The 24,192-nt window shown below is 44.8% G+C and overlaps 2 protein-coding genes across 6 annotated transcripts in view; one reads left to right on the forward strand and one right to left on the reverse strand.

Annotated features, from left to right (window-relative positions):
- The window catches only part of NINJ2 (ninjurin 2), a 43,218-nt gene extending 24,824 nt beyond the window's left edge, over positions 1-18,394 (forward strand). Inside the window, exons 2-4 of one of the 2 annotated variants that reach the window (XM_012569346.5) lie at positions 14,788-15,019; positions 16,282-16,466; positions 17,360-18,394. In XM_012569346.5, the coding sequence (XP_012424800.5) occupies positions 14,788-15,019; positions 16,282-16,445 (396 nt within the window). In that variant the 3' untranslated portion in view covers positions 16,446-16,466; positions 17,360-18,394. Of the gene's footprint in view, positions 1-14,787; positions 15,020-16,281; positions 16,477-17,359 lie in introns of both variants that reach the window. The other variant, XM_030263955.4, reaches the window with a different exon arrangement.
- Positions 18,395-19,981: 1,587 nt separating this feature from the next.
- Positions 19,982-24,192, reverse strand: part of B4GALNT3 (beta-1,4-N-acetyl-galactosaminyltransferase 3) — a 63,169-nt gene continuing 58,958 nt past the window's right edge. For all 4 annotated transcript variants that reach the window (XM_072923906.1, XM_072923905.1, XM_072923908.1 and 1 more), the window contains one exon: positions 19,982-23,936. In XM_072923906.1, coding sequence (XP_072780007.1) covers positions 23,828-23,936 — 109 coding nt within the window. In that variant the 3' untranslated portion in view covers positions 19,982-23,827. The remainder of the gene's footprint in view (positions 23,937-24,192) is intronic.

Raw genomic sequence — 24,192 nt, forward strand, 5'->3', positions numbered from 1 at the left:
TATGTTGTTGATTTTTTGGTTGTGTTGCGGGGCTTTTTGGGTTTTTTTTTGGTTGGTTGGTTGGATTTTTTTGCCTTCATTTTTGAGATTTTTGGGGTTTTTGGTTTTGTTTTGTTTGAGGCCAAGTATGATAACACACAACAAAAGAAGCATCCAGATATGCATAAGCAGAACTCCTAAAGAGCTTCTCTGGGTTTTTTTTTCTGGTTGGTGGGGATTTTTTGTTTGATTAGTTTTTTTCCCCTTTTATTCCTCCTTAAATTAAGTTGTCTGCAATAGCATGAGGGAAGAGGAAGAAAGGAAAAGAACTTCTGGGAAGTCTACCTAATAAACATTATAGAAACTTTGCTCCAACATTATAGCTATTAACTTGATTTTAATGCTGCTATTTGTGGGGAAATAAAATAATGCACAAACCAGGAAAAAATGGCTAGTAGCCAGGAAAAATAAGAAACACAGCAGAGAGAATTAAGGTTTTGATATATGCAGTAAACATGGATCTGTCAGAAGGAAAATGACAATTGTAAACCTCAGGGCAAGACTTCTTCATCCCAGACGTGTCACTGTTACTTCAAGCCACATAACTGATGCAGGAGCTGAGTTTTGTGTTTCATGTATAATGCAACAGGAGAAGTAATTCCAGTGTAGGAATAAAAAAAGTTTATTGTTTTCCATCAACCCTAGCCTCATTTTTTAGCTGATTTTAAAGTTTCAAATCTCTTTCCAGATGAAAATAACACCCACATAGTCCTATCTCCACTGGAGTTCAATTTAGTTATCTTGGAAACATGGCGATGAAATGATACTGCAACTATTTCTCAGTTATGGTGAAACCAAGAAAGTTTTATGAAAAGAAAAAGCCAGGTTTAACTGGTGCAGAGACCACAACTAGCTACTAAATATTTTACTACAGGAAGAGATCTGGAACATACACATTTTGGTGCAGCAGATTTGGTTTTCTGTGCTATTGGCAATTCTTTTTTAAAAATTAGGTCACTTTTCCAAGGAAACCTTAGTAATTGGCATATGTGGAGATGATACACTGCAGCTTGAAAGAAAAGTGCTTTTTTACAGTAGCATCTTCCATCCCATGTCTACTGTTTTTCAGCAAACAACAGAAGATTTGTCAAATTAGAGTGGCTGTATTTAGTCTCATGTTTACACTTCTCTACAGTTGAATGCTAAATTAGAGTTACCACGTTGTCATAATTCTCTAAGCTTAGCTGTTTTGGTTTTTTTTCTACTCAGTAGTCCTTTACGCATGCCTTCAAATTATGGGAAAAATTTACTTCGAACATATTCAACTTTTTTCTTGTAAATATTGTCTTCTATTTCAGAAATATAAATCTAGAGATAGATAGATAGATATAGATATCTCTATGCAAGGTATATATATTGCTTCTTATAAACCCAAAAAACAAGTGCAGGTACTGTGGCTGACAGTAGAACGCTTGTTCTCTGCCCAGTCTAATATAGGTTTATCCTTACTTAACCTTTGACATCCATCTCTAAAACACACCTTTAAGATCTCTAAGAAAAAAAAATAATTTCTGATGGTGGTCAAACATTGCAGTAGGTTGCTCAGAGAGGTTTTGGAGACTCCACCCATTTAACAGTTCAGTGATATGACCCTGAGGAACTTCAGTTATCTCCACACTTGGCCAAGTTTTGAGCAGAGGGTTGGACCTCCAGGGTGACCATTCCCTTTAGCACCAGGAGCAGCAATGAACCACACCTCCACCAAGTGCCACTGGCCAGTGCAAGTAGAGCTGGGATCAGGCACTCTGGATCCACTGATGATGACACCAGGGGTGACCATGAAGCTTGGCAAGGTCAGGAGTGACAGCACAAGTGCAGGGAGAGCTCATGTGGAAGGCAGTGCTGATGGATGCTGCTGCTGAAAGCTTCAAATATGCATGCTGCTGCTCTGAGGGGAGGATTGCTCTTCCATGAGACTGGCCACGGAGGCAGCCTCCCCTTGACAAAAATACTGTTCTTGAGTACGTGAAATAATTATGAGATGAATATGAACTGAAAGTGCACTTCCTCTTGACCTACTTCCCAGGCAGAGAAGCACAGCTTGATGCCCTCCTGTTTGCAGAGGTAAAATTATCTCTGCATTCCCTGGGCTCCACACAAGCCTCTATTGTTTGGTACCAACCACATGGCTCATTATCGTGCCTACTACGCAGTCTCTCATAATGATTTCCTTCCCTCTCCTGTCAACACCCAGCTGACTAACCAAGCTGGTTTCTGGGCAGAGACGTGGACCTGTTTATCCATCAATAAATACACCTCTTTTTTGTTTGTACTGTGGAGGTAAACATGCACAATGACAGTGTAAACTGGCCTTGGGAAAGTGGCTGGTCATTCTGAGGTGATCCAGGACCATAGGCATCAGATTCCTTCCTTGTTAAGGGAACAGACCTTTTCTACTCACAAGGCTATGGGATGGATCTTTTTACTCCACCCCAAAATCAATTACGTGTCCCATTAATGCCAGTGGAGTTTGGCTGGGCTCTGAGCCCTGATGGATAAATCTGCAACAGCTCAAGGGTTAGAGCAGGACAGTGGTGCCAATTCTGTGACAATCTCCAGGCATGAAGGATAAATAGAGCTCCAGAAATAGAACTTTTGACACATGGGCCTTCCTTTCTCTTCAGAGAGGTCTGTGGCTCTTATTCAGGTGTCTAAGTACAGAGGATGCTCCAGTACAGCCCTTGCTGGCATTTCAAAGCCATCAACTGCGCTGGCACTGCATGGTTCTTTCATCAAAAAAACTGTTTGAAAGGGGAGAAACTGCTGGGATTTTCTGCCCTGGGTATACTTCCCCTCCACCCTCCCCAACCCCTCCTCCATCAAAAAAAATTACCAGTTTTTCAAAGGTATTTTTTATAACTGATATCTTGTTATACCAAGTTGTACTGGAACCAGAGAGCAAGGGGTCACTAAATTATTTTTTAGTTAATCCATAATGTGTATAAAACACGTGGAGAGAAGTGACAGGATGGTGCATAAATTGCCAGAACGAAATCTCCATTCCAGCTTCCCAGGCAGAAGTCTGTAGGCCACAACGAGGAAAACTTCTGCTAAGAAAGAATCTGATCATGGGTTGTGGTTTTTTCACATGTACATGACACCAAAGACAATAGCTTTTTCTGCAAACTTCACCCAGGATGAATTGTGAATCAGGGTACATTAATCACCTGCCAAACCCTCCAGTGCGTCAGTGATAAGAGAATACAAATTCGAAAGTGCAGGTGCCATATCAGCAGCTGGAGTGGAACTGACAGCACAGCTAGAGACAATGACCATTCCTGAATTCTTCCCTGGCCACAGTTTGAATGTTTCATCTCACTTTTCACATTAAGATGTGACACATCTGAGTGATGTGACCTCTGTGACAGATCTGGATGTCCATCTGAGCTCTCTTGACTTGTCAGCAGTGACAATTTCATTCTGTTTGGGTATCCGTAGTTGCTGCAATAATCTCAGATATCACTTACTAATCTCACAATGACCAGGTGTGTTCAATAACCAAGTGTAGTTCTGCATTTATCTTATCTCAGGGCGTGTGTGCATGGGGTTTTGGCTTGGGGGGGATTTTGTTCCCCTCCAATGTACTGCTGTAGCATTCTTCCTCCTGAAGACAATTCTGTTATCAGCAAGGCTACTGAACAGGGAAACTCCTTATTTGAGATTAATTCAAGGAAACTGATTCAAAGGCATTGTTTTGGTTGTCAAAAGCAACCAAACCACAGCTTCAGCTGAACTGATTCTCTTAATTCATTTTTACAGTCTAATTAAGTTAATCTTAATTAATTAAGTACATTAGAGAAGATTGCCTCTAGTCCGCACAAATACAAAAGCGTGCCAAATCCAAAGCCAATAGGAGTTATTAACCAGCACCCTTGGACAGACAGACACACCCCAGGGCTGCCCACTCTATTCCAGCTCCACTGGATCTTTCTTCCCCACAGCTTTTGTTAGGAACACAGCTGGCCATCGAGTCAGGCACCCACCGAACATTCCCTGCCTCAAAGTAGCTGCAGGCAAGGCCATTCCACAGCCATTTGCTTAAATGTTGCTTTGGCTTCCCTGATGCAAAGCCCTTCCTGTGACACTTTACAAATATCAGCATAATGAAGCTTGGAGTTTATTTCCATCCACCTCCTTCCAAGTGACTGGTAAGGTCTCAGACAGCCTCATTTTTCAGAGAGCAGTATTTTCCTCCACTGTTGCCTGGAACAGCTGCCTGAGCAAAGTATTGTGGCTGAGAAGCTCCCTCTGGTTATACCAGAAGTTCCAGCCCTCTTAGACTCATTAAAAGGACCAACATTTAACTTAATGGTTAGGAAAGATCACTGTTAATTTTGAAGTGGGAGATTTAAAAATTAGTTATTGCTTCCATGAGTCTGGAATGCTGGATGAGTAACAGCAACAAGGTCTGATGTCCTGCTGCTGTGATCAGGGACAAACTCATCCAGGACACCCTGGCCCCACTGGCCAGGCAAGAGCCAGGAACCAGACATTCCATCTGCTGCTGTTTGCAGACCTTCTTGCAGGCACAGCTTCAGCCACATGAGCTTTCTTAGCAGCCCAGGAATGCTTACTAACTAATTTCTATTCAAAATCTAGAAAGACCTCCGCACTTTTGGAAGAATCAAACCCCATTTCCTGGCTCCCTTAAGCTATCTAATCTTGAGATGTGGTACCCTAAGCCTTTTTGTCTGTGACCTGGGTAGAAAGTGATGGTGTAGGCTCCTTTTCCTGCCAGATCTGGGACAAGCAGAATTTCACCATTTAAGGTGATACAAGAACACTTCTTTCACAGCACAATTGCTCTAAATCATTGCTTTAAGAACTGAAATAAGAAAATTAAGATTATGTCTGCTTGTATTCTGTGTGCTATAAGCAAGTGAGGTTGCACAGAATTTAGGTTAAGGCCAATTTTATTTCTATACCACTCTTTAATCTGATCTTTAGTATTCCTTCTACATAAAACTGTACAGCAACAGCATTAGCTGTATGAGAATCTGGGCCCAAAATATAAAACATCTCCAAGCACTACTGCAGTGTCCTTCCTGCAGTGCAGGAAAGAAACATTGAAGACTTCAGGGGGCTAAAATTGACATTCAGGACATGCAGTGTTAAAGTGGGAGAGACAGTTTTAACTGAGGAGAAATTTTATGGGAAGAATGTGTGTCACGTGGTTTGTATCCAATATTCAAAAGAACACAATATAGGGCTACAGCAACCATTTAAAAATATATCACATTTAATAAGGGCCAATTTTACATGCATGACTTCTGCAGCAGCTCTCATGCAAACTTCTGAGGTAGCTCTTTTAACAGTTCCCCTCCCAAGCTTTGTTGTAAACAATATTCACTGTTACCTTCCAGCCACTGCTTAGTCCTGGGTCTTGTGTATTATTTAAAATGCAATACAAAAGCATAAATTTAAAACAAAATTAAGCTTTAATAACAAATTAATAGAAGGAAAATGAGAGAGAGCTCTACAGTTGCTGCATTTCTTTTACTGTATGGATACTTCCAGCACTATCTTAAATGAGTTACATTAGCATCTTTGAAGACCAAAGAATTATGGTTTCTGAACTCTTTGCCCTTAGACTTCAATCCCTGCTGTGCAGCTGCTCAGAGAAATTTCCAATTTATTCAATACACTTTTGCAATACCTTCTAACCTAGAATGCCTGTCTAGAAGGCATATAACCCTTTTTATATTTATATTTGGATATAGTTATATCCAAATTCATAATCCACTGGAAAAAAAATTATTAGTATATTAGCAGAGGCACAGGATGACAAAATATCTTAATGATGAGGCTTTCAGGGCCACACTTTTTGAGCATAATTTAATTTACCATTGTGAACTTGGGCTGAGATGGACAAAGAGAAACGTTTTAATTGTTTAACTTCCACTGAACTCAGTGGATGTCAAACAGGGAAGTCCCAGTACCATTTTTCCAAACTGGGAGATATCACTGCCCACCAGCTGTTTCACTTCCAAACTCTGCCCAACAGTAACTCACAATTTATGTTTAAAGTACTGATATACCAATGAACATTTTATAACCCATTAAATCACTGCCCTGAACTTAGCATGCCTAGCTCTCACAGCACCATCAAGCTGGAGGATGAGAAGAAAAAGCATAAACAATCTCATCCTACGAATCCTGTCAATATAGCAAGCTATAAACCCAAACAACAGAATGACCCCACCCTTGAAAGGTCTCAAGGAAGACAATGGGAAGCCAAACTTAATATTTTTAGTTACCAGGGAAAACCTTCCATTCTATAACCACCTTAAACCTCCCCCAAGAGCTTTACTGTACTGTATCCTAATATTGTATCCTATCCTAACATCCTAAGGGTTCAAATTATTAAACCCTTATAAAGCAACACAGCACTGGATCCACTAATTTCCGATTTTCCTTCTGTATCCAAGGATTTGAGTGCATGTTGTGTTGCATTTTTCTTTTGCTCTGAACATAAGAAGGGCTGCCTTGGTCACCCAGTTAACAGTTAATATGCCTCATCCAACCATTTATCTACTTAAATAATTCCTCCCCACACTTTTATTAAAGCTTAATAGTCTATTCTCACATCAGTTTTACAAACTAGAAGCCTTCTTCTTTTTTTGTGTGTGCATTTTGATGTGAGGCAATTCCATCTCAAGGTTTTGTCTGCTTCCTGTTTCTGTCTCATATGGCCAAAAATACAGGTTCTGGCACAAAACCTCATCTAGATTTTCCTGTTGGTTCAAACTCATGTAACTTCAGTTAAAAGCAGCAAGACTGCAGACATACCTGAACATTTCCTGCGCACAATGACCGCAAAAAAACAATCTCTGTTCCCACAAACAAGACACTGAACGTACCAATGAAAGAGGAAAATTGGAAAGGAAGAGGCAGAGTGGGAGGATTTTTGGTTCCAACAGTGAGCAAGGTCTCAGGAAACTGCAGGCTGAAGGAAGGGAGGCAATGCTGCATCTGTCAGAAAACTGGATCAGATTCTGGGTTACTTCTGTGGCAGGCTGCCTTGCTCTTAAGCAAGTGTTCTGCCTGTCATAACAGGACACCCATGATGTGATGAGGAGTCTGGGTGCCACTTGATTCTGAAAATAGAAGCATCCCCTCCTTGTGGGACACATCCCTTGCCTCTGCAACTGTGGCAACTCCTTCTTGACCTGAACTATGGTGGCAATTCTCCCTGAGAGCTGAGAGGAGAAAAAACCATGGTACTGACCACTTAACCTGCTTACAGGCTCTGAGGGACAAAAGCTCAACCTCAGCTGCTTCAAAGGGAACACCTCGAGGCCTCTAAGGCATTTTACTGAGTGATTTCCATTGCTGCTTAACTCTGACCCTCTAAAGGATTCCCACCAGACTGCCAGACCCTTTCAGAGCTACCACTTACATGTTCAAGAGCTGTCTTGCATGGATGAGCTCTCTCTTAGTCCCCATTTGAGAATGCTTAAGAAGGAGATGAGGCAGCTCCCTGTGGCAGGTGTCCATGGCCTGTGGTGTGTGTGGCACGGGCATGTGAGAGGCCAGAACCCCCAAGTCCCACGGCTCATGAAGGCAGTGCCATCAGCTCTGTCAAAACCCTCAGTCACGTTCTTCCCTCTTTCTACCTGGATTCACACAGCTTCCTTTCTGTGGGGAGCACTCAAAGGGTGGCCAGGGGCATGGAAAGCTCAAAATGTGTCGATAAACCTGAGCTCCAGTGCCTTGGAGTGAGGTTTACCTGGGAAATGCTGCAAGATGTAAACCACCCTGGGAATGAGAAAATCACCTCACTGATTTCATCAGCTTCAGGGGCTTCCCTGCAGGGCGAATTCAGTCCAGGTGGATTTTGTTCACGACACAGGAACATATAGCACTTCTACAGGAGATCTTGCCCGTCTCTCTCACCCTACACATCACCCATATGAGGATTTGTGTTAATTCGCAGATAGGGAAAATTAAAATCCAGGGAGAACAACTAGGATGCCCTGAGCCAAATGGCAAATGACTAATTAACCTTGGGCTACCTCACATGAAAAGCAGCATCAGGTCAAGGCTGGAGCAGTTCTAAATACAGAGTTACAGGTCACAAGGGACCATTGCTATATGCTTGTCCCATTCTAAAATTTTTCTCTTGCCCTCCTCAAACATCTGCTAAAACCACAGTCAGAAGGGAACTGGACCTCTGGTCTGATCCAGTACAGCTGTTACTATGTTCTCTCAGTTTTAGAAATCAACCTGACCCCGCAACATTGGATACAAACACGCTTAGACTTGGAAGGAGTTCAGTTTTAGGACCTTGCTTCATGAATGTTTTGAATTAAAATGATTTATATGAACACATTTGCTCTTTGGATCTGGCAGCAGCCTGCAATCAGACCCAGCTTTTCTTAATATTTTGGGCCATAAGCCATCCAGCTTAGGGATTTATTCATCTTAACGTGTTTAGCTTTGTAAGCACAATGCAGTAGTTACTGTTGTGCCTCCCAGCTGCTCTTCCATTTTTTATAAACTCATTTTCTCTGCTAACCTACTTTGAATTTTTTCTTCTAAAGCTGTTTTTAGTCTTCCCCTGCCCCCTTTTTTTTTCCTCCCCAAAAACACTGGGATAAAACACTAGTGACTTAAATAGGCTCCAGCTTCTATATCCTGACTTTGGAAACAATTGTTCTCACTAATCCTTTTGAGTGCACTCCCAATTCCATATATTCAAAGAGCTGTCCCCCCCATACACATACACACCCAATTGCTTCTGTTCAACAATCAGAGATCACGCATCAGCACATTGTGATTGCTGGTGCCAAGCAATTGGCTCAATTCTTGAGCCCCAAACTCACAAACTGCTCCTAATCTATGGATGAAGGCTCCTCCAGCACTGCCACCACCCTTCCCACCTTGTCCTCATCCTAGCTACTGGAAAAGAAAAATTATCTTCTATTCCAGCTCAGCCCTGCAGCCTGCCAGTCGATTCCTGGATCCCTTCAATTCAGCATCATAAATATACTTAACAAGGGAGTTTAATATAGATTTGGTAAGACAGCTATTTGAATGATACATAATTTATGTTGCCCTGTAGCATAGGAAGCCTTGAGTGGCGTCAGAGTGAACAGATTCAAGAAACTTGCCAGACAGCAGTGCAGAGTGCCAAAGAGGGAGAGGAGTGGGGAGAGCAAGGAGACAGCAACCCAGGAAGGAGGTGGATGAAGCTGAAAAGCTCAGTAGCAGGAAAAAGCCTGAAAGATAGACAAGGTAAAAGGCACAGGGTGAGAAAGGAATGGAAAAAGAGAGAATAAAGGAAAAGAGGAGGAGCTGAACTGAAAATGCAGACGGGCTGGCAGCCTCACCCAGCAGCACCTTCATCCTTGAGCTACAGAGGTGCCCTCCTTTGGCACCCCTTGGCTCAAGGATGAGGGGCCTAAATGCTGCTCTGTGTGACACCTCTGCCCAAGAGACCTCAGCAGGTTTACCTGCAAGTATGAGATGAAACACAGGAGGCAGACAAAGCAAATGGAAAGACCAGGTTTGGTAGACCACAGAACACGAACAGTGGTTGTCAAGTGCATGGAATCTGTGCCTGCCACTTGCCTAGCCTTTCACTTCCAAAGGGGCACTGGCTCCCAGCTCCTGGAAGCCTCTTTTTAGCTGGAGAACAGCTAGTGTCAAGGGGTTCTCTGTTAAACTCAGCAGTGATCTGTTACAGAAGTGTAAGGACACCTCAGAGATAGATCTCCATCAGGACCAGACAGATACATGAGGAGAGATCCTAGGAAAGCACCTCTGATTTATTTTCTGGGATTTATGCAATATGAACTGAAGGCAACACAACACTTGGCTCAAAACAGGACCCCTGGTGAGCAGAACAGATAGCTACATTAAAAGGAAAAAATCCCTAAGCACAACTGGACTAGTCAAGAGCCTCCACAGAGGCTGAGGAGGGGGGACTGGCCCTGAACACTCAGTTTTCCTTCTGCCTGCAGTATCCACGATGAAGTTTACTATTACTTCTGTTTATGGAAAGCAGCCAGGATACTTGCTGTTGTGCCAAACTGGAGAAAAACAGCCTTTGCCTCACCAAGTTCACAATATAGTTAGTACAGACCAAAGTGCTCCTTGGGTGTCTCTTTTGCACACATGTGGCTGTGCACAGACCAGCTTCCTCACCCATGTGCTGCCACACAAAATACTGCAAGGGAATCCCAGCCCATCAGGGGAGCAGAAAGGTCGTCGCCACTCTTCCCGCTGCTGCTGCTCTCTGTGCCTGGGCATGTAGGCTAGAAATGTTAAAATCTGCTCCCTTCATCCCAGGTGAAGTGGTCAGAAGCTGCAGGGAATGAGCTTCCCTGGTGGAGAGTAGCTAATAACTGTGCCCTTAGAAGCAGAAGCATTGATTGAGGGCCAGGCTTTAATCCCTCTGCTTTCTTCTCACAGAAAGGGGACTGTGCTCCTCTCCTGCTCTGCAAGATGATGGTGACTGTCAGTGTGCTTTCACCTCCATCAGACAATGCTTACAAAGTACTTCTGAAGTTGCTGACTGGCCAATGCTGGGGAAACATTCCCTGGGTTTTCCCTGGTGTCTGATGCCGTGTGTGGCTGGCTGTCCGTGGCCAGGATCCCCGTGGTGGCTGTCTCTGTGCTCACCCCTCTGAGAGCGTGGCCTACATTTGTGTCTGTTTTCTTTGGCATTCTCCAGCATTTCCCTTGGAAGGAATGGCCAATAATACAGTTCCTACTCAGATATCGCCCTCTGACAGAGTGCTTCCATAAAGATTATCATTCTTATGCTGGGGAGCCTCATGCTGTTCCACTGCCTCTTTCAGACTGTTCTCCCCTGGGGATAGAGTCACAAAACCCACAGAGTACTCAGAGATTTGCAATTAGATCTGCTCTCTAATTCTTTTTCCTCCTAATCTGAAAAATGTGACAAGTAAACTGTAGATTTTGTAGAAATTGTCCAAGAAATTTAGAAAAGGTTTGTGCTCTCCTTGACCCAAAATCTGTCAGCTTTGAGAGAAATATTTAGATGAAGCTCCTCCAAAAGTTTACAGAAGAGAGTAGCTATTTCTTGTAAAAATAAATGTATGAAAACCCCAAAGACTTACTCTTGAAAACTAATTTTAGTGGAAAATTTTCAGGTAGTTTCAGTAAGCAGTGGAGCTCAGCATACCTTTTGGTACTGGCGTCTGATTTCACAGGCCTGGCGACCTGAGAGCTCTCTACAGCAAAACCAGAGGAAAAGTTGAAAAAGAAAAATTTAAAAAATCCACTCTTTTTTTTTGTTTTTTTCAGTGATATTGATCCTTCTTTCCATAAGAATTCCTACAAAAATTAAAAATAAAAATAGAAGTGCGAGTTAAATATCTGTGTGTGCACACTTTTGAGTAAGAATTAAGCCTTTCACTTAGAAAACATAGATGGGTGCCTCACTCAGTCCCTGAGGGGATCTGTATTGCTGTGGCATGTTTACATAAGAGAAAAAGGAAAGGGAATTTGCCTGGGGTCAGACTGAAGCCAGCAGGGTCCTTGCAGGGAGAGAGGCTGCCTCATAGGGGAAGATAAAACATCCAGAAATAGGACACAGGAAAGTAACTCAAACACCAGTTTATCCAGCACTGTTTTATGATTGGGATGGAATTGTTCAGGTCCTAATTTCCCAACTCTTAGTAAGTGGGTAATAGGGATAGAGCCCCCTCTTGGGACAAAAGTGCTGTTTCCAGCAGATGTGCTGGCTCTGCAGTCATGCTTTCAAGATGGGCTTGGTGTCTGATGGCCAGATCCAGCTCTTTGATACGTTACAGAGAAGGGAATAACTGAATCTCCTCAGTGATACCACATAACCCCCCACAGCTGCCTGGGCAATCCTCCTTCAGGGAAGCCCAAGTTGCTTGAGAATCAGCTCCTGAGCTGTAGGAGTTTATAGGACTGAACTTTAAAGAAAGCAAAGGCAGAAATTGTCTTTGGAAAGCTTTGTGTGCATTCTGGCAGCTGAAGAAAAGTGCCACAGCCATGCATTCACACCCCACAAACAGTGGTTCACGGGCGACAGTTATGGCACCAGGATCCCAAACAAATCCCTCCTCCAGCATTAATCCAAATACCAGGTCTCTGAAGACTCCTGTTTTTTTAAGCCTCTCCTTATTTGAGACATCAGGCTTCCATTCTTAGCTGCTGGACTAGGTGGAACACTGAGGGCCAAATCCATAAAAAAACTGGATCTCTGTAACTTTTTCTTGCATCATAAGAAGTCATGTGCCATGTGCTGGAATGTTTCAAGAGAAGGGCCATGAAACTGGTGAAGGGACTAGAGCACCAATCTGATGAGGAGTGGCTGAGGGAGCTGGAGCTGTTCAGCCTGGAGAAGAGGGGGCTCAGGAGGGACCTTAAAGCACTCTACAACTACCTGAGAGGAGGCTGTAGCCAGGTGGGTGTTTGGGGGCTGCCCATCACAAATCTTCAGCTACCCAGATTCAAGTTTAGTGTCCAAATTCCATCATCCATTATCATTTTGGACATTCCTCTGGATCTGCCTGGACCGACAGAATTTTGAATCTGGAGTCACACCTTTTCCATTGTGAAGGTTTTCCAGTTCCAGTTGCTCCACATAGGAGAGTAGCACCTGCCTGTGTTTTCATGTCCCAGATGGGAATATGCTGTCACACTCGTCCATGTGAGAAAAGTCCATGTCAAAGCTGTCTGTTTTCACTGCCTGATCATCTGGGACACAGAGCTCAGGACAGTGCAACTCTGCCCCATTTCACACTCCAGGTAAAGGAGCATAAAGGCAGCTCAAAAGAAGGATGTGCTTTTATTAAACAAAAGCCCCTGACTTGCTTTATTTTTCTCCACGTAAGCAGCCAGAAACAGATGTCTCAGCCTCCTGGTACCAGTCACTCATTTAACAGCAGCTCTGCCCTGTTTGTACAGCGCCCTTGTTCTCCAACCCTTAACTCATCATTACACAGAGATAAACTGTCAATGCACAGCCTTGTGATGCTGCAAGGAGGGGGGCTGATTCTTCAGGAATAAGGAAAACAGCACATGAGAGGGATCAAATCACCAACCTTGCACAATTTGGTATTAGTTCCTCTCTGTTCCAATAGAATCACATGTTTTTAAGCCATCTAAGGGGGAGAAGTCCCTCAAGACAGGTTTTTAAAATGCATTCACAGAACATGACCTTTTGCTGGCCTCATTTCCTCAAGATGCCTGTATTCTGCCCCTGACACCACACTGTAATATTTAAGTCTCAAACACCTACACACAGCCTTGGAGTTTTTACCAGCTCTTTAGACTTCTACTTTTACTTCTTTCCAGTATCTCTCACCTTCTACCTTCCAGAGCAAGAAATACAGGCTTTGCAAAGGAGCCACATAACCACAGAAATGTCACTGTCAGAAACTGCAAGAACTAAATGCTTTCAGCTATCATATTAAAAAAAACCAACCAAACCAAAAGCCTTTCCTACCCCAAGCTAGCTCCTTGTTAGGGATCACAGTTCACCAATAGTTCAAAACATACACAGCCTTTCCCGCTCACACAGTCATACATGTCTTTGTCACATCAGGGTGACCACTAGACTGGGGCCACAACCTCCTTCCAAAATTCACCCCAATTTCAGCATCAGACACACCCCCCACACACTGCTCTCCCAGGATCACTGGTTTTGTTGCTGCTTTCCCAAATCAAAGAAAGCCACTCGTACCCAGGGCTGCTCAAAGAGATCCAAGGTCACAGACAGTGTAGAGAGCAATAAGGTCCCTTCTGAGCCTTCTCTTCTCCGGGCTGAACACCCCCAGCTCCCTCAGCTGTTCCTCACATGACTTACTCTGCAGACCCTTCACCAGCACCATTGCCCATCATCTCTGGACTTGCTACAGCACCTCAGTGTCCTTTTTGGATTGTGAAGGGACAAAAACTGGACCCAGGATTTGAGGTGCAGCCTCACCAATGCCCACTACAGAGGGATGATCCCTTCCCTGGTCCTGCTGGCCACACTGTTTCTGATACAGGCCAGGATGTCATTGGCCTTCTAGGCCACCCAGGCACACTGATGGCTCATATTCAGCTGGCATCTCCAGGTCCTTTTCTGCCAGGCAGCCTTCCAGCCCCTCTTCCCCAAGTGTGTAGCACTTCATTGAGTTGTTGTGACCCAGGTGCAGGACCCAGCTCTTCATCTTGCTCAACCTCACACAGCTGGCCTCAATCCCTTGGTCCAGGCCCTGCAGATCCCTCTACAGAGCCTTTCTACCCTCCAGCAGGTCAACACTCACCCAGCTTGGTGTTGCCTGCAAACTGAGGGTGCACTCCGTCCTCTCATCCAGATCATTGGTAACGATATTAAACACAACACCCAACCCAAAGAGAAGATCTGTCTCTAATCCCCTGTAAGTCTGAGTCTTGTCTATGTCCTGAAGGAAGAGAATTTAATATTGCTTGCAAAATCCCTGGCTTTTGGATAATCTACATTATTGTAACTCTGGATGAGCTTGTTTTCTACAAAAATACCTGTTTGGCTTTTTTCTTTTCTTTTTTTTTTTTTTTTTTAAAGATTGCTGAGCTCTTGATCACAGCAAGTATCTGTGCCTATTAATACCAAGAGGCAACTGTGAGGGGAAACAGGGTACTCTCAACACTTTTAAAACATGCAACTTTGACTCTTTCCCAGGCTTTCTAGATAAATCCCAGGGAAAAGACAGCATCCCATTGGACACAGATGTGTCTGTTGGTTTAGCAATGCTGATGTGATACCTCCTGTCTCCCCAGGGCGTGAATCCTCACCTCCGGATCAACGGGCCGATGAACATCAACCACTACGCGACCAAGAAGAGCGTGGCAGAGAGCATGCTGGACGTGGCGCTGTTCATGGCCAACGTCACGCAGCTCAAAGCTGTGCTGGAGCAGGGAACGTCCTTCCAGTACTACGCCACCCTCATCGTGCTCATCAGCATCTCCCTCTTCTTCCAGGTCATGATTGGGATTCTCCTTATCATCACTGGTAAGGTGATGTGCATCCTTGCAGGGTGCTGCAGGGGCAGGGTACCCTGTAGGTGGGCTGGTGTGGGTATAGAAGGGAGAAGCTTCTTCCCCCAGACCACTCCCCTCTGTCTCCATCCAGGGCTGGATGTGGGTGATAGGGCCATCAGTGTCACTCAGAGTGGTGGGTGGGGTGTTTTTCGTTTGCACATCTCTGAGTAAAACTCTTCCTTCACTTTCCCACTGCTGATCCCCTATCCCAGTGAAAGAGTGGCGATTTGGCCAAGACGGGCCTCTGGCTGCCCATACTGTTCCGTGCTCCTTCATGCAGCTCTTGCAGACACCACATTTTAGCTCTATTTTATATCTTACTTCATCTGGGACTTAACAATTTTGGCAGAGGTATTCCCCAAATTTACCTCACATTTAACTAATCCCACAGTTTTCCTAGTGGCCTACAAACAATACATTAACACCAGCACTGGTTTGCTGGTGCTTGCCCAGTACTCCATCTGATACAGGAGTTGCTGTATTTCAGTCTCCAACAGATTCCCAGTATCAAAAACCTGCAAAAATTCTGCCTTCTCCTGAATATCCTACATGGTTTTTATGGGGGACAGAGGATTGGAGGCTCTGGAAAATCTGTGACATATTCCTTCCCCTGTCATACACACCACAGCTTTTCCTGGTGGCAGCTATGATGGCTGGAGCTGGCTGGGAGCGAGGGGACAAGGGACCACAACATGGCTGCTGTTTGCAAGGGTTACTGGCCAGACAGCCCTGGTAACCAGGGCATTGCTGTGTCTGAAGGCATCAATGTCCATCAGCCAGGACTGACCCCTTTATGTACCCAGGCCTGACAGCTGTCATCACACAGGTGATGTCGGGGTGTGAGGGAGGAACTGGTTTCCCAGCACAAGCAGAGCATTGTTGCCCTTGTCTCCCATGTCCCATGGCCAGGCAGTGCTGGGGGACCACGGCACGTGTCTGGCTAGTGTGCAACAGTAACGCCTGTTTAGGGTTGACATATTGCAGGGCCACGGCACCTGCATGGCAAAATGAAGAATTTTGCCCAAAAATCAACACAAGACAATTTTTTCTCTGCTCCAGCCTTCTGTGTCATCCTAGAGCAAGCTGTGGCTCCAGTAGCATTCCTGTGACTACTCTCTCTGCTTTGTGGCCTCAGTACTCAGGAGCACCATGAACATTTACCAGGCAGGGGAGGCTTGCAGGACTTGGAGTCAGTTTGAAAACTCCTTTTTCCTTTTGCATTGCATTGCACAGCTCGTTTGAACCTGAATGATATTGCAAAGCAACCCCGCCTGAATATACTCAACAACACTGCCACAGCTCTCATCTTCATCACAGTCATCCTCAACATCTTCATCACAGCCTTTGGGGTGCAGAAGACTGGCCTCTACCCTGCCAGGAATTTTGGACCTTATTAAGTCATGGGGCAATGGACTCGGGTAAGAAAGGGTGAGTTCCCATCACTGCCAGCCCCTGGGAGGGCTTTCAGTCTCAGAAAACATCACTGCAAGGTGGTGAAGGCAAAGCTGCACAAATTAACAAAGCCTTCCAGAGGCACATTGCTGTCCCACAAAAACCTGTGGCCACTGGACAAATTCTCCCAGAGGAGGAGGAGCTCTCCTCACTTGGTCTATGAAGCAAGAACACCAAACATCACAGTTGCTGGGATTTATCAGCAGCAAGTGGTTTTTGGAAGGCTGCAGAGCTCATGCTAGATACAAATAGCAGTTGTGGATGGGAGCTAACACTGGGGAAGAAAACTAGGTGTGTTCTGGGAGGAATCCCAAAACAGCAGCACTATCTGAGCAGAACAAAAAGAATGTGCTAGGCAAGGCAGGGGGGGAAGAGCTCTTTACAACAGCCACCGTAGTTTGGCAAGGGACTATTTCAAGCACCTAATGCTCATTTTCAAGGGAGCCCTATAAATAAGAGTTCATCCAAATGGCTGGGTTTCCATGTCACATCAGCCAGGGAATGACATGTTCTTAAATCAAAAGCACTTTAGCTTAAGAAGCAAAATGAATATATCTTGTTTACACGACCTATAAAATGGTTTACTCAGGTAAACAGAGTTCAAATACAACATACCAGGGCAACAGCCAACAAGAAAGCTCAACAGACACATGCTATGGTGAGGACTGATGCAAAGGCCAAAAACCTCTATAGAAACATTGATGGTTTGGGATGCAGAGAGGGGCAAGTGCTGAAGAGCAGCACCCCACATGCGTAGGGGCAGTTGTGGTGTCGAGCAGCGTCTGCGACTGCTCCTTTCTGGCCATGCACCCAGAGGAGTCTGAGGTGACCTTACCAGCATTCCTTGTCTTCCCTGCAGGATCTCAGCAGCGCAGATCTTCTCTGTGTTTCCACTGACCTCAGCAGGAGCCCATGGATGAATCCAGAAAACTGGGTTAAACTTCAAAACTCTGTGTGTGTCATAGCATATCAGCCCCTTGCTGTAATGCTTTTGCAGTTCTGAGGGGTAGGAGCATTGCCTTTCCAAGCTAGAACAAACTTTGCAAGAGGAAACTGCAGGAAGAGCAGCAGGTATACATTTTGAAAGTGCAGCTCTGTAAATCTCTTTTCTTATTTTAGCTGCCTGCTTCACATATTCAATATTGGCTCATTTGGTAGAGAAGACTGAATTATTTACTTTGTAGGCTAAATAAGTCCAGCTTTTTTTTTTTGTCTCAAACATAAGTTGATGCCCTTAAAGCAATTCTATCTAATAGTTTACCTCCCAAATATTGAAATGGATTTCTCAAAGTAAAAAAGAAGTTTTCCTAGGAGGATAGAATGGTGTGTATACATTAAGATAGGTAGAACCAGTTCAAATGTTTTCCTAGTTGTTTAAAATTAAATGTGACATAGTTAAGAAAACAACCAGATATTTCCAGCACTGGAATATTAACAAGGACAAAAACCAGTTATTGTGATCTGATGTCATCATCAGCGACCTATCAGGAATAATGTCAGAATAGCCTGAGAATACTTAATAGAAAATAATGAAACATTATACATAAGGACACAGACTAGGCTTATTGCTGCAATGAAAAATTACAGTTGAATAGTTTATTACTTTATTTTAAAAATCAGCATTATGACTTATTCTTATCACTAATATGTTTTAAAATGTATTTGGTTTATAATGACAGCTCTAGTAATTCTCTTGTATTAGAGCAATTTGTTTCCTTAAGAAAAAATCCCTTTGAATTAATGAGTTTCAAGATTTTTATGAAAAATTTTCAGTCCTAAATTTTTAACTCTATAGTCATGCTAAAAAATGGTATTTTAATAGCCTTATGTAAGCTTATTTAAATAATTACATGCTCTTTTGATTATTAAATGATTTTTCCATTGTACTGCAGAATTGGAGTTTAATATGAACTTCTCATTTAATATATCCTTGCCACCCCTGAGAAAGAAATGCTATGAAAGCATCCTCACATCAGTCTTCAGCAGCTACCAGGAGTGTCTGACACTTAGAAACGATGCAGACAGATTTTATTTGTATTTGTAATTTCATCTGTATTTGTCTTTACAAAACCAAATTTGTGTCAGTCCCACGTGGTGCTTTTTGTGAGAGGGTGTGAATGATCTTGCCCACAAACTGGTGAGTAAGGCCACCAGCCAGCAGCAGCTTAGCACCTGAAACTTGACAGCGACTTTGTGGAGGGAAAATGGAAGTTGCACAATAAGGGTAGGGTGGAAAATACTAGTTATGTATTTACCAGAACCTGAAGTGGTAAAGCTGAACACAGTGTGAGATCTGTTTGGTGAAGCAGGCAGAGACTTGTCCTCCACTTTTTCTTGGGGATGACAAGTCTGGGGTGACTCTGAGTTTGCTGCTTAACTTGGTCCTCAGTCTTTGCTTTGACTAGCAGCAGGGAGGGGAGGACGTTTCTGGGAAGCCTGTTATCCTGCCTCCTTTAGAAAAATGCTCCTTTCTAGAGGGGCAGAATGAGTTGTAGGCACAGCAAAACCACAAGCCAAGGGCTGTCAGCCACCACTGTCTGGCTGGGCTCGTGGAAAGGTAAAACATTACATATCCTGCATGCAGACCCCAAACACCAGGGTTTCATTGCTTCACGGAGCAGGAGGGAAAGCAATTAGCATCAATGACTGAATGTTAAGAGAGGGAAAAACCGAAGAGATTCAGCTGGGAAAGAAGCAGTGAGGGGAATTTCATTACCAGATCTCAACTTTATCATTGTTTCAGGGTCATTCTGGATCGGGTATGGCAGCATGTGAAGCCTGCATGAGCAGAGGGGACTCCCTGCCACTCATCCCAGGCAAGCAATAGGCTGGCAGCACACTGGAATACTTTCCCTCCATCCCCTTTAATATTAATAATTTCTTGTTATAGTGAAATCATACTCATTAGCAACCTTGGCTGCCTTTTCCCCTCTTTTGCGTGTGACTCCCATTGCTGCCAAGCTTTTGATACTCAAGGCACAACTGAAGAGAAGATGGGCCAAAATTGAATTCAAATAAGCAGCTGCTGTGAAAGAGTTGACCTCCCATTTGTGTAGGCTGCACCAAGTACTGAGCTCAGGTATAGGCTCCCACCTGTGGTCTTCTCCAGGAACTGTCCTCTGCTTGCCAGGAGAGCCACGGTGTTTTCCACATTCTCTTATCACATCACACTCATACTTTCCTGGAATGTGTATTTTAACACTGTTTCCACCCTGTTTCACATGATAAACCCATGTATACAGGAGGAAAACTCTTGTTGCCATCCCATTTTCTGCAGATCTAGAGGGGACTGAAGCAGGGCTAACCTTGTCCACTGCATCTCCCACCCACTCCTTGCTGCAGAGCTCTTGCTGGCTTGGGCTAGGTGTGACCTCTGGTACTGCCTGTGCTTTCAGCTAATTATGACAGAGGAGCACACCTGGATTCTAATTCCTGCTGCACAGAGAGGCAGGTGCAAGTGAACACACAGACAGAAGAGAGCTCTTGTAGGAAGACAATGTATTTATAAAACACAAGGGAGAATCTGTATATCCCCCAGCTCCAATAAAGAGGTGGCTCAGGAGACATCTTGAAGGCACAGATCCACTTTAAGGCAGGTAACTCAAAGGTACAAGTCAGATTTTCAACACAAGGCATCTATATCTAAAAAACAATCAACTTCAGACATTTGTAGGCAATGAGGAGAGATGTTCATACCGGGAAAACATTAAGACAATGATGAAACAAATAATAATTTTCACACAATACACTTTGCTCAGATTAAAAACCAGCCCTTCTTCATTCCCTTGATGACCTACAAAGCAAGCCCGAGCACCACACTCCAGTCCTGAATACACAGTCACGTTTGTAGGCAGAGCCCCCTTGCTCTGCACCTCACATTTGGTGGCCCAGACTCCCCAGCCTGGTCACATCCTACCCTGGAGAAGATCTCTTTTGCAGCGTTGTCCATCATCTCCCCAGCCACAGAGCTTCCGGAGCAGCTTGCTCCTGGCCTGATGCAAGGAAAATCCCATGGAACTGACTTCCTCCACCTGCCCAGGCAGGACACAGCCAGGATGCACATGAAGGCCAGAAACTCCAGCACAGCTTCCTAAAAAGATCTTAGTGACAGAAATGTGACCAACTGTTGAGGGGAGTCAGCTTCCTGGCCATGTCCTTTCATTGCATAGCTGAGGGATCTGCTCCTGCTGTGCTTCCTGTCTCCCCACCTTTTTGACTCACTCTGGGGAGAAAAACTGCAGCTTGCTTTGGAACAGGGGCAGCAGCCTCCGAGTGAAGCCCACTGCTGCTCCTGCAAGGTTTGCTGCTGGTCAGTAAACTGGGGAGTGTGGAGCCCCTTCTCTCCCTACACTCTGCAGTGAGGTCTCTGAGTATGTGGGCTGGAAGACAGTTTTTATTCTCATGGGCTCTTCAAGCTCCTCCATGGAGGCTGCCAGCTAGTGCCAATTAGTATTAATCACATTTACTACTTGCTTGGATACCAAATGAGTATTCCCACTGGAAGGGAACAACATTTGAGATGGCAGCTTTGACAGTGGGGAAACTGGCCATTAGGAAACTGGACTAAAAACCAGGAACTCCTTACATCTCCATCAAGGAGTCCTCACGAGGTAGTTCTGCTTACCACTGGCCTGGGTTACAAGGTGTGAAGGAAGGAGTACGGTCACAGCTGAAAAATGGGGGCAAAACCCTCACATTCTGCTGGCAGTGCTGAACTGAGGGCTACACCCTACTGTCCAGTCCACTCTTTGCTGGCTGTCCTCTGTGGTGGGGAAGACTCATGGCATTTATACCAAGTGAGTTACCTTCTGGATGCACCTAATTCTTGCCAGTGTCCACAGATGGATGCCAGCTGCTAACTTTAGGTGCTGCAGACGACATCCACAGCCAGATGTGAAAGCACATGGTACAAATAACTCCTCCTCCCTGTGCTTGACTCACGGGCTGCCACCGAATCCAGCAGTTCTGTGTGTGCAGACCAGGCACCACGGTGCTCCCAGCGTGATGGGCCCAGACAGCTGCTCCTGCTAACGCCCGGCCGTGTGCGGGCACTCTCCCTCCCGACAGCCTCTCCCCATTCCACAGGCATTGCGTGACGCTGCCAGCCTGGACAGGCTGTGCCCTGCACTCCTGGAGCCTGGAAAGCAGCTCACCTACACATTCGTGGAGTTGCGCCTGTGTCTGAGGGAAGCACAGGCTCTGACTTGCACTGAGAGTATGACTGACACTGCACATTCCAGAGAGAAACAGAGCATACTGCAACATTGCATCACAGGGCTCTGGTCTCCAAAACTCCTATAATAGTTCAAAAAAAAAAAAGGAAAAAATTCAGAAAAAGTGCTGACTGTTGTCAGCCTCTTCCCTCTCACCCCAGCTGCCATGTTTTAATTTCTTAGTATCTGTGTGGGTAAAGTATTTTCCCTCAATAGGAAGACTACTCTGGCTTGGGCAGCTGGCTAAGGCTGCCTCTTCTGGGATATTCAGTGTCTCCATTCTGGCAAAGGTTCCATGGATTCAGAGACACGGCCATCTCCTGTCTACTTTTCACCACAGCTGCACACTGCACAGCAGAACTTTCTGGTCTCTTGTTGACTTTTTCTAAATCCATCACTCGCAAAACCCAGACTGATGCAAACAGATGATTTGACATGATTTCTATCTCACATGCCAGAACTTGTATGTTCAGTTTTCTACTGCAATAGCGGAACTTGATGGACTCGTCAAGCACCACAGACACAGTAATAAATGAATGCCTATTCTGAATTGACATCTACTCCATCAGCAAAGAACAAAAAAGTCTAGTACCAGTCAGCTTTGCTTGTATTCTGCATACATCCATTACTCCTTCCTAGCAACTCCCCAGAGAACTGGGCACCATGAGCAGCATTCTATGTCACACTCTCCCTCAAGCTTGAGCCCTTTTCAGCATGGTATGGGGACACTGAAGCTGCAGTGTAAAGCACTGAGTGAGCTGGGATTTCTGGGTCTATATAGTCTTCTAAAAGGTTACAGGGTAAAAAAAAAATTTTGCCTTACATTAACAGGAGTTTTATGTGATGAGACTTCCCTGTAGCACCAGGCCAGCTGTGGGCTCTCTCCACAATTCTTCCATCAACAACAGCATGGGTTTGCCCATCGTTTTGTTCACTCAACACTCTCCTGTCCTCACTGTTTGTTACACCCAGTGCATGTGCCAAGACCTGAGGCCACCTCCTCCCTACCAGGCCAAAGCTCCCAGAGCTGTTCCAGAGATGAAGCACCAACAGCTGTGTTGGTTCTCCAACCAAGAAGCCAGCTCTCTACGTAAGAGTCAAACTATGACAACACAAAACTGTGAGGCCATAACTTATTAACTTAACTTTTAGATTCTGCATAAATGTACAGGATTTTGAGAGCAGAAGGCTCTGTCTCCTCTTCTGACAAATCACAATACTTCAACTAATAAAATATTGCCACTTTTTCCCTGCTAGGGTTTCCCTGATATTGCTAGGACAAACACATGTCTGTCGGATAAGGCTGCAAAGTTCCTCCTGAGATGTTCTGTTAACTTCTCTGTATAGCCCCTCCACTACTCTCAGGCAGTGGGTCAGTAATTTAGGTGGAATTTTGACATCACCCTTGCCAGCTCACTCGGCTACTGGCAAACGTGGCTCCTGTAAGGGAAATGTATTCGCATCCATCCACAGCCCATAATTTGCTGAACATGAGCACAGTTTTTCATAATGACCAAAGTGAAAAGCACAGAGAAACATCTAAGCACCAGCAGCCTAAAGTGTTTATCAGCTCCTCTGTATCTAGATTTCCTTAAGTCAGCATATGGGCATGGGGGTGCAATACAGACCAGAGAATTTTGGTCCCCTATCTAAAATAATGGGTACTGGAGAGATGGCAAGGGAGAGGAAATGGGGATGGTTGTGGGTTCTTTTCTTTTTTTTTTCATTCAAGTTTTGAAAAAGAAGCAGCGTTGCTCTAAATAAACCATTCTAGGCTTAGCTGGGATTTGTGTTTGGTGCAAGACTCAACAGGAAACACAGCACCTCTGCCACTGTACCTTCCACCAGACTGCATGGCAGGAAATACAAGTGCTTCCCTTGACATCTCCACCACACGCCCTCCCAGCCACATGCGGATCCCATGCCTTGCATGGAGCGGCTGACAAGAGAAGCTTCTGCTCCACTAGCCTGATCACCCCTTCCTCAGCTGTGCCATGCCATCAGAGGTCTCTGGAGGCTGAGGAAGAATTTGGGCACTCAGCTGCATGGCCCAGTAAAGTGCACATCTGGATGAGATGGTGGACAGTGCTGCCAAACAACTCTGGGGTTGAAGACTACACTCTCTTCAGCTGGCGCCGGTTCCACATGCCCCGCTTTGAGTGAAACCAGTGGAAGAAGTTCCTCAGGGAGAGACGCTCCACTTCCAGGCCAGCCTGTAAGATCCTGGCAGACAGAAGAGTGGACTTAGGGAAAACTTCATCACAAAGATACTGATGGACTCAGCCCCAGGATAACTCTTTTCTAAATTGTGCTGTTGATAAGAGACCGCAAGCAAATGGGATAGTCCGGCATAGCTCGGGGGTAATCCCGTATCCACAAGCAGGAATTGGACAGCCCAGAATAGCTCAGGGGTAATCCCGTATCTGTAAGCAGGGATCAAATGTTTCTGGGTGTCTATGCACCCTTGAGTGCAGGACTA

Source organism: Taeniopygia guttata, chromosome 1A, assembly GCF_048771995.1.
Source record: "Taeniopygia guttata chromosome 1A, bTaeGut7.mat, whole genome shotgun sequence".
NCBI lineage: Eukaryota > Metazoa > Chordata > Aves > Passeriformes > Estrildidae > Taeniopygia > Taeniopygia guttata.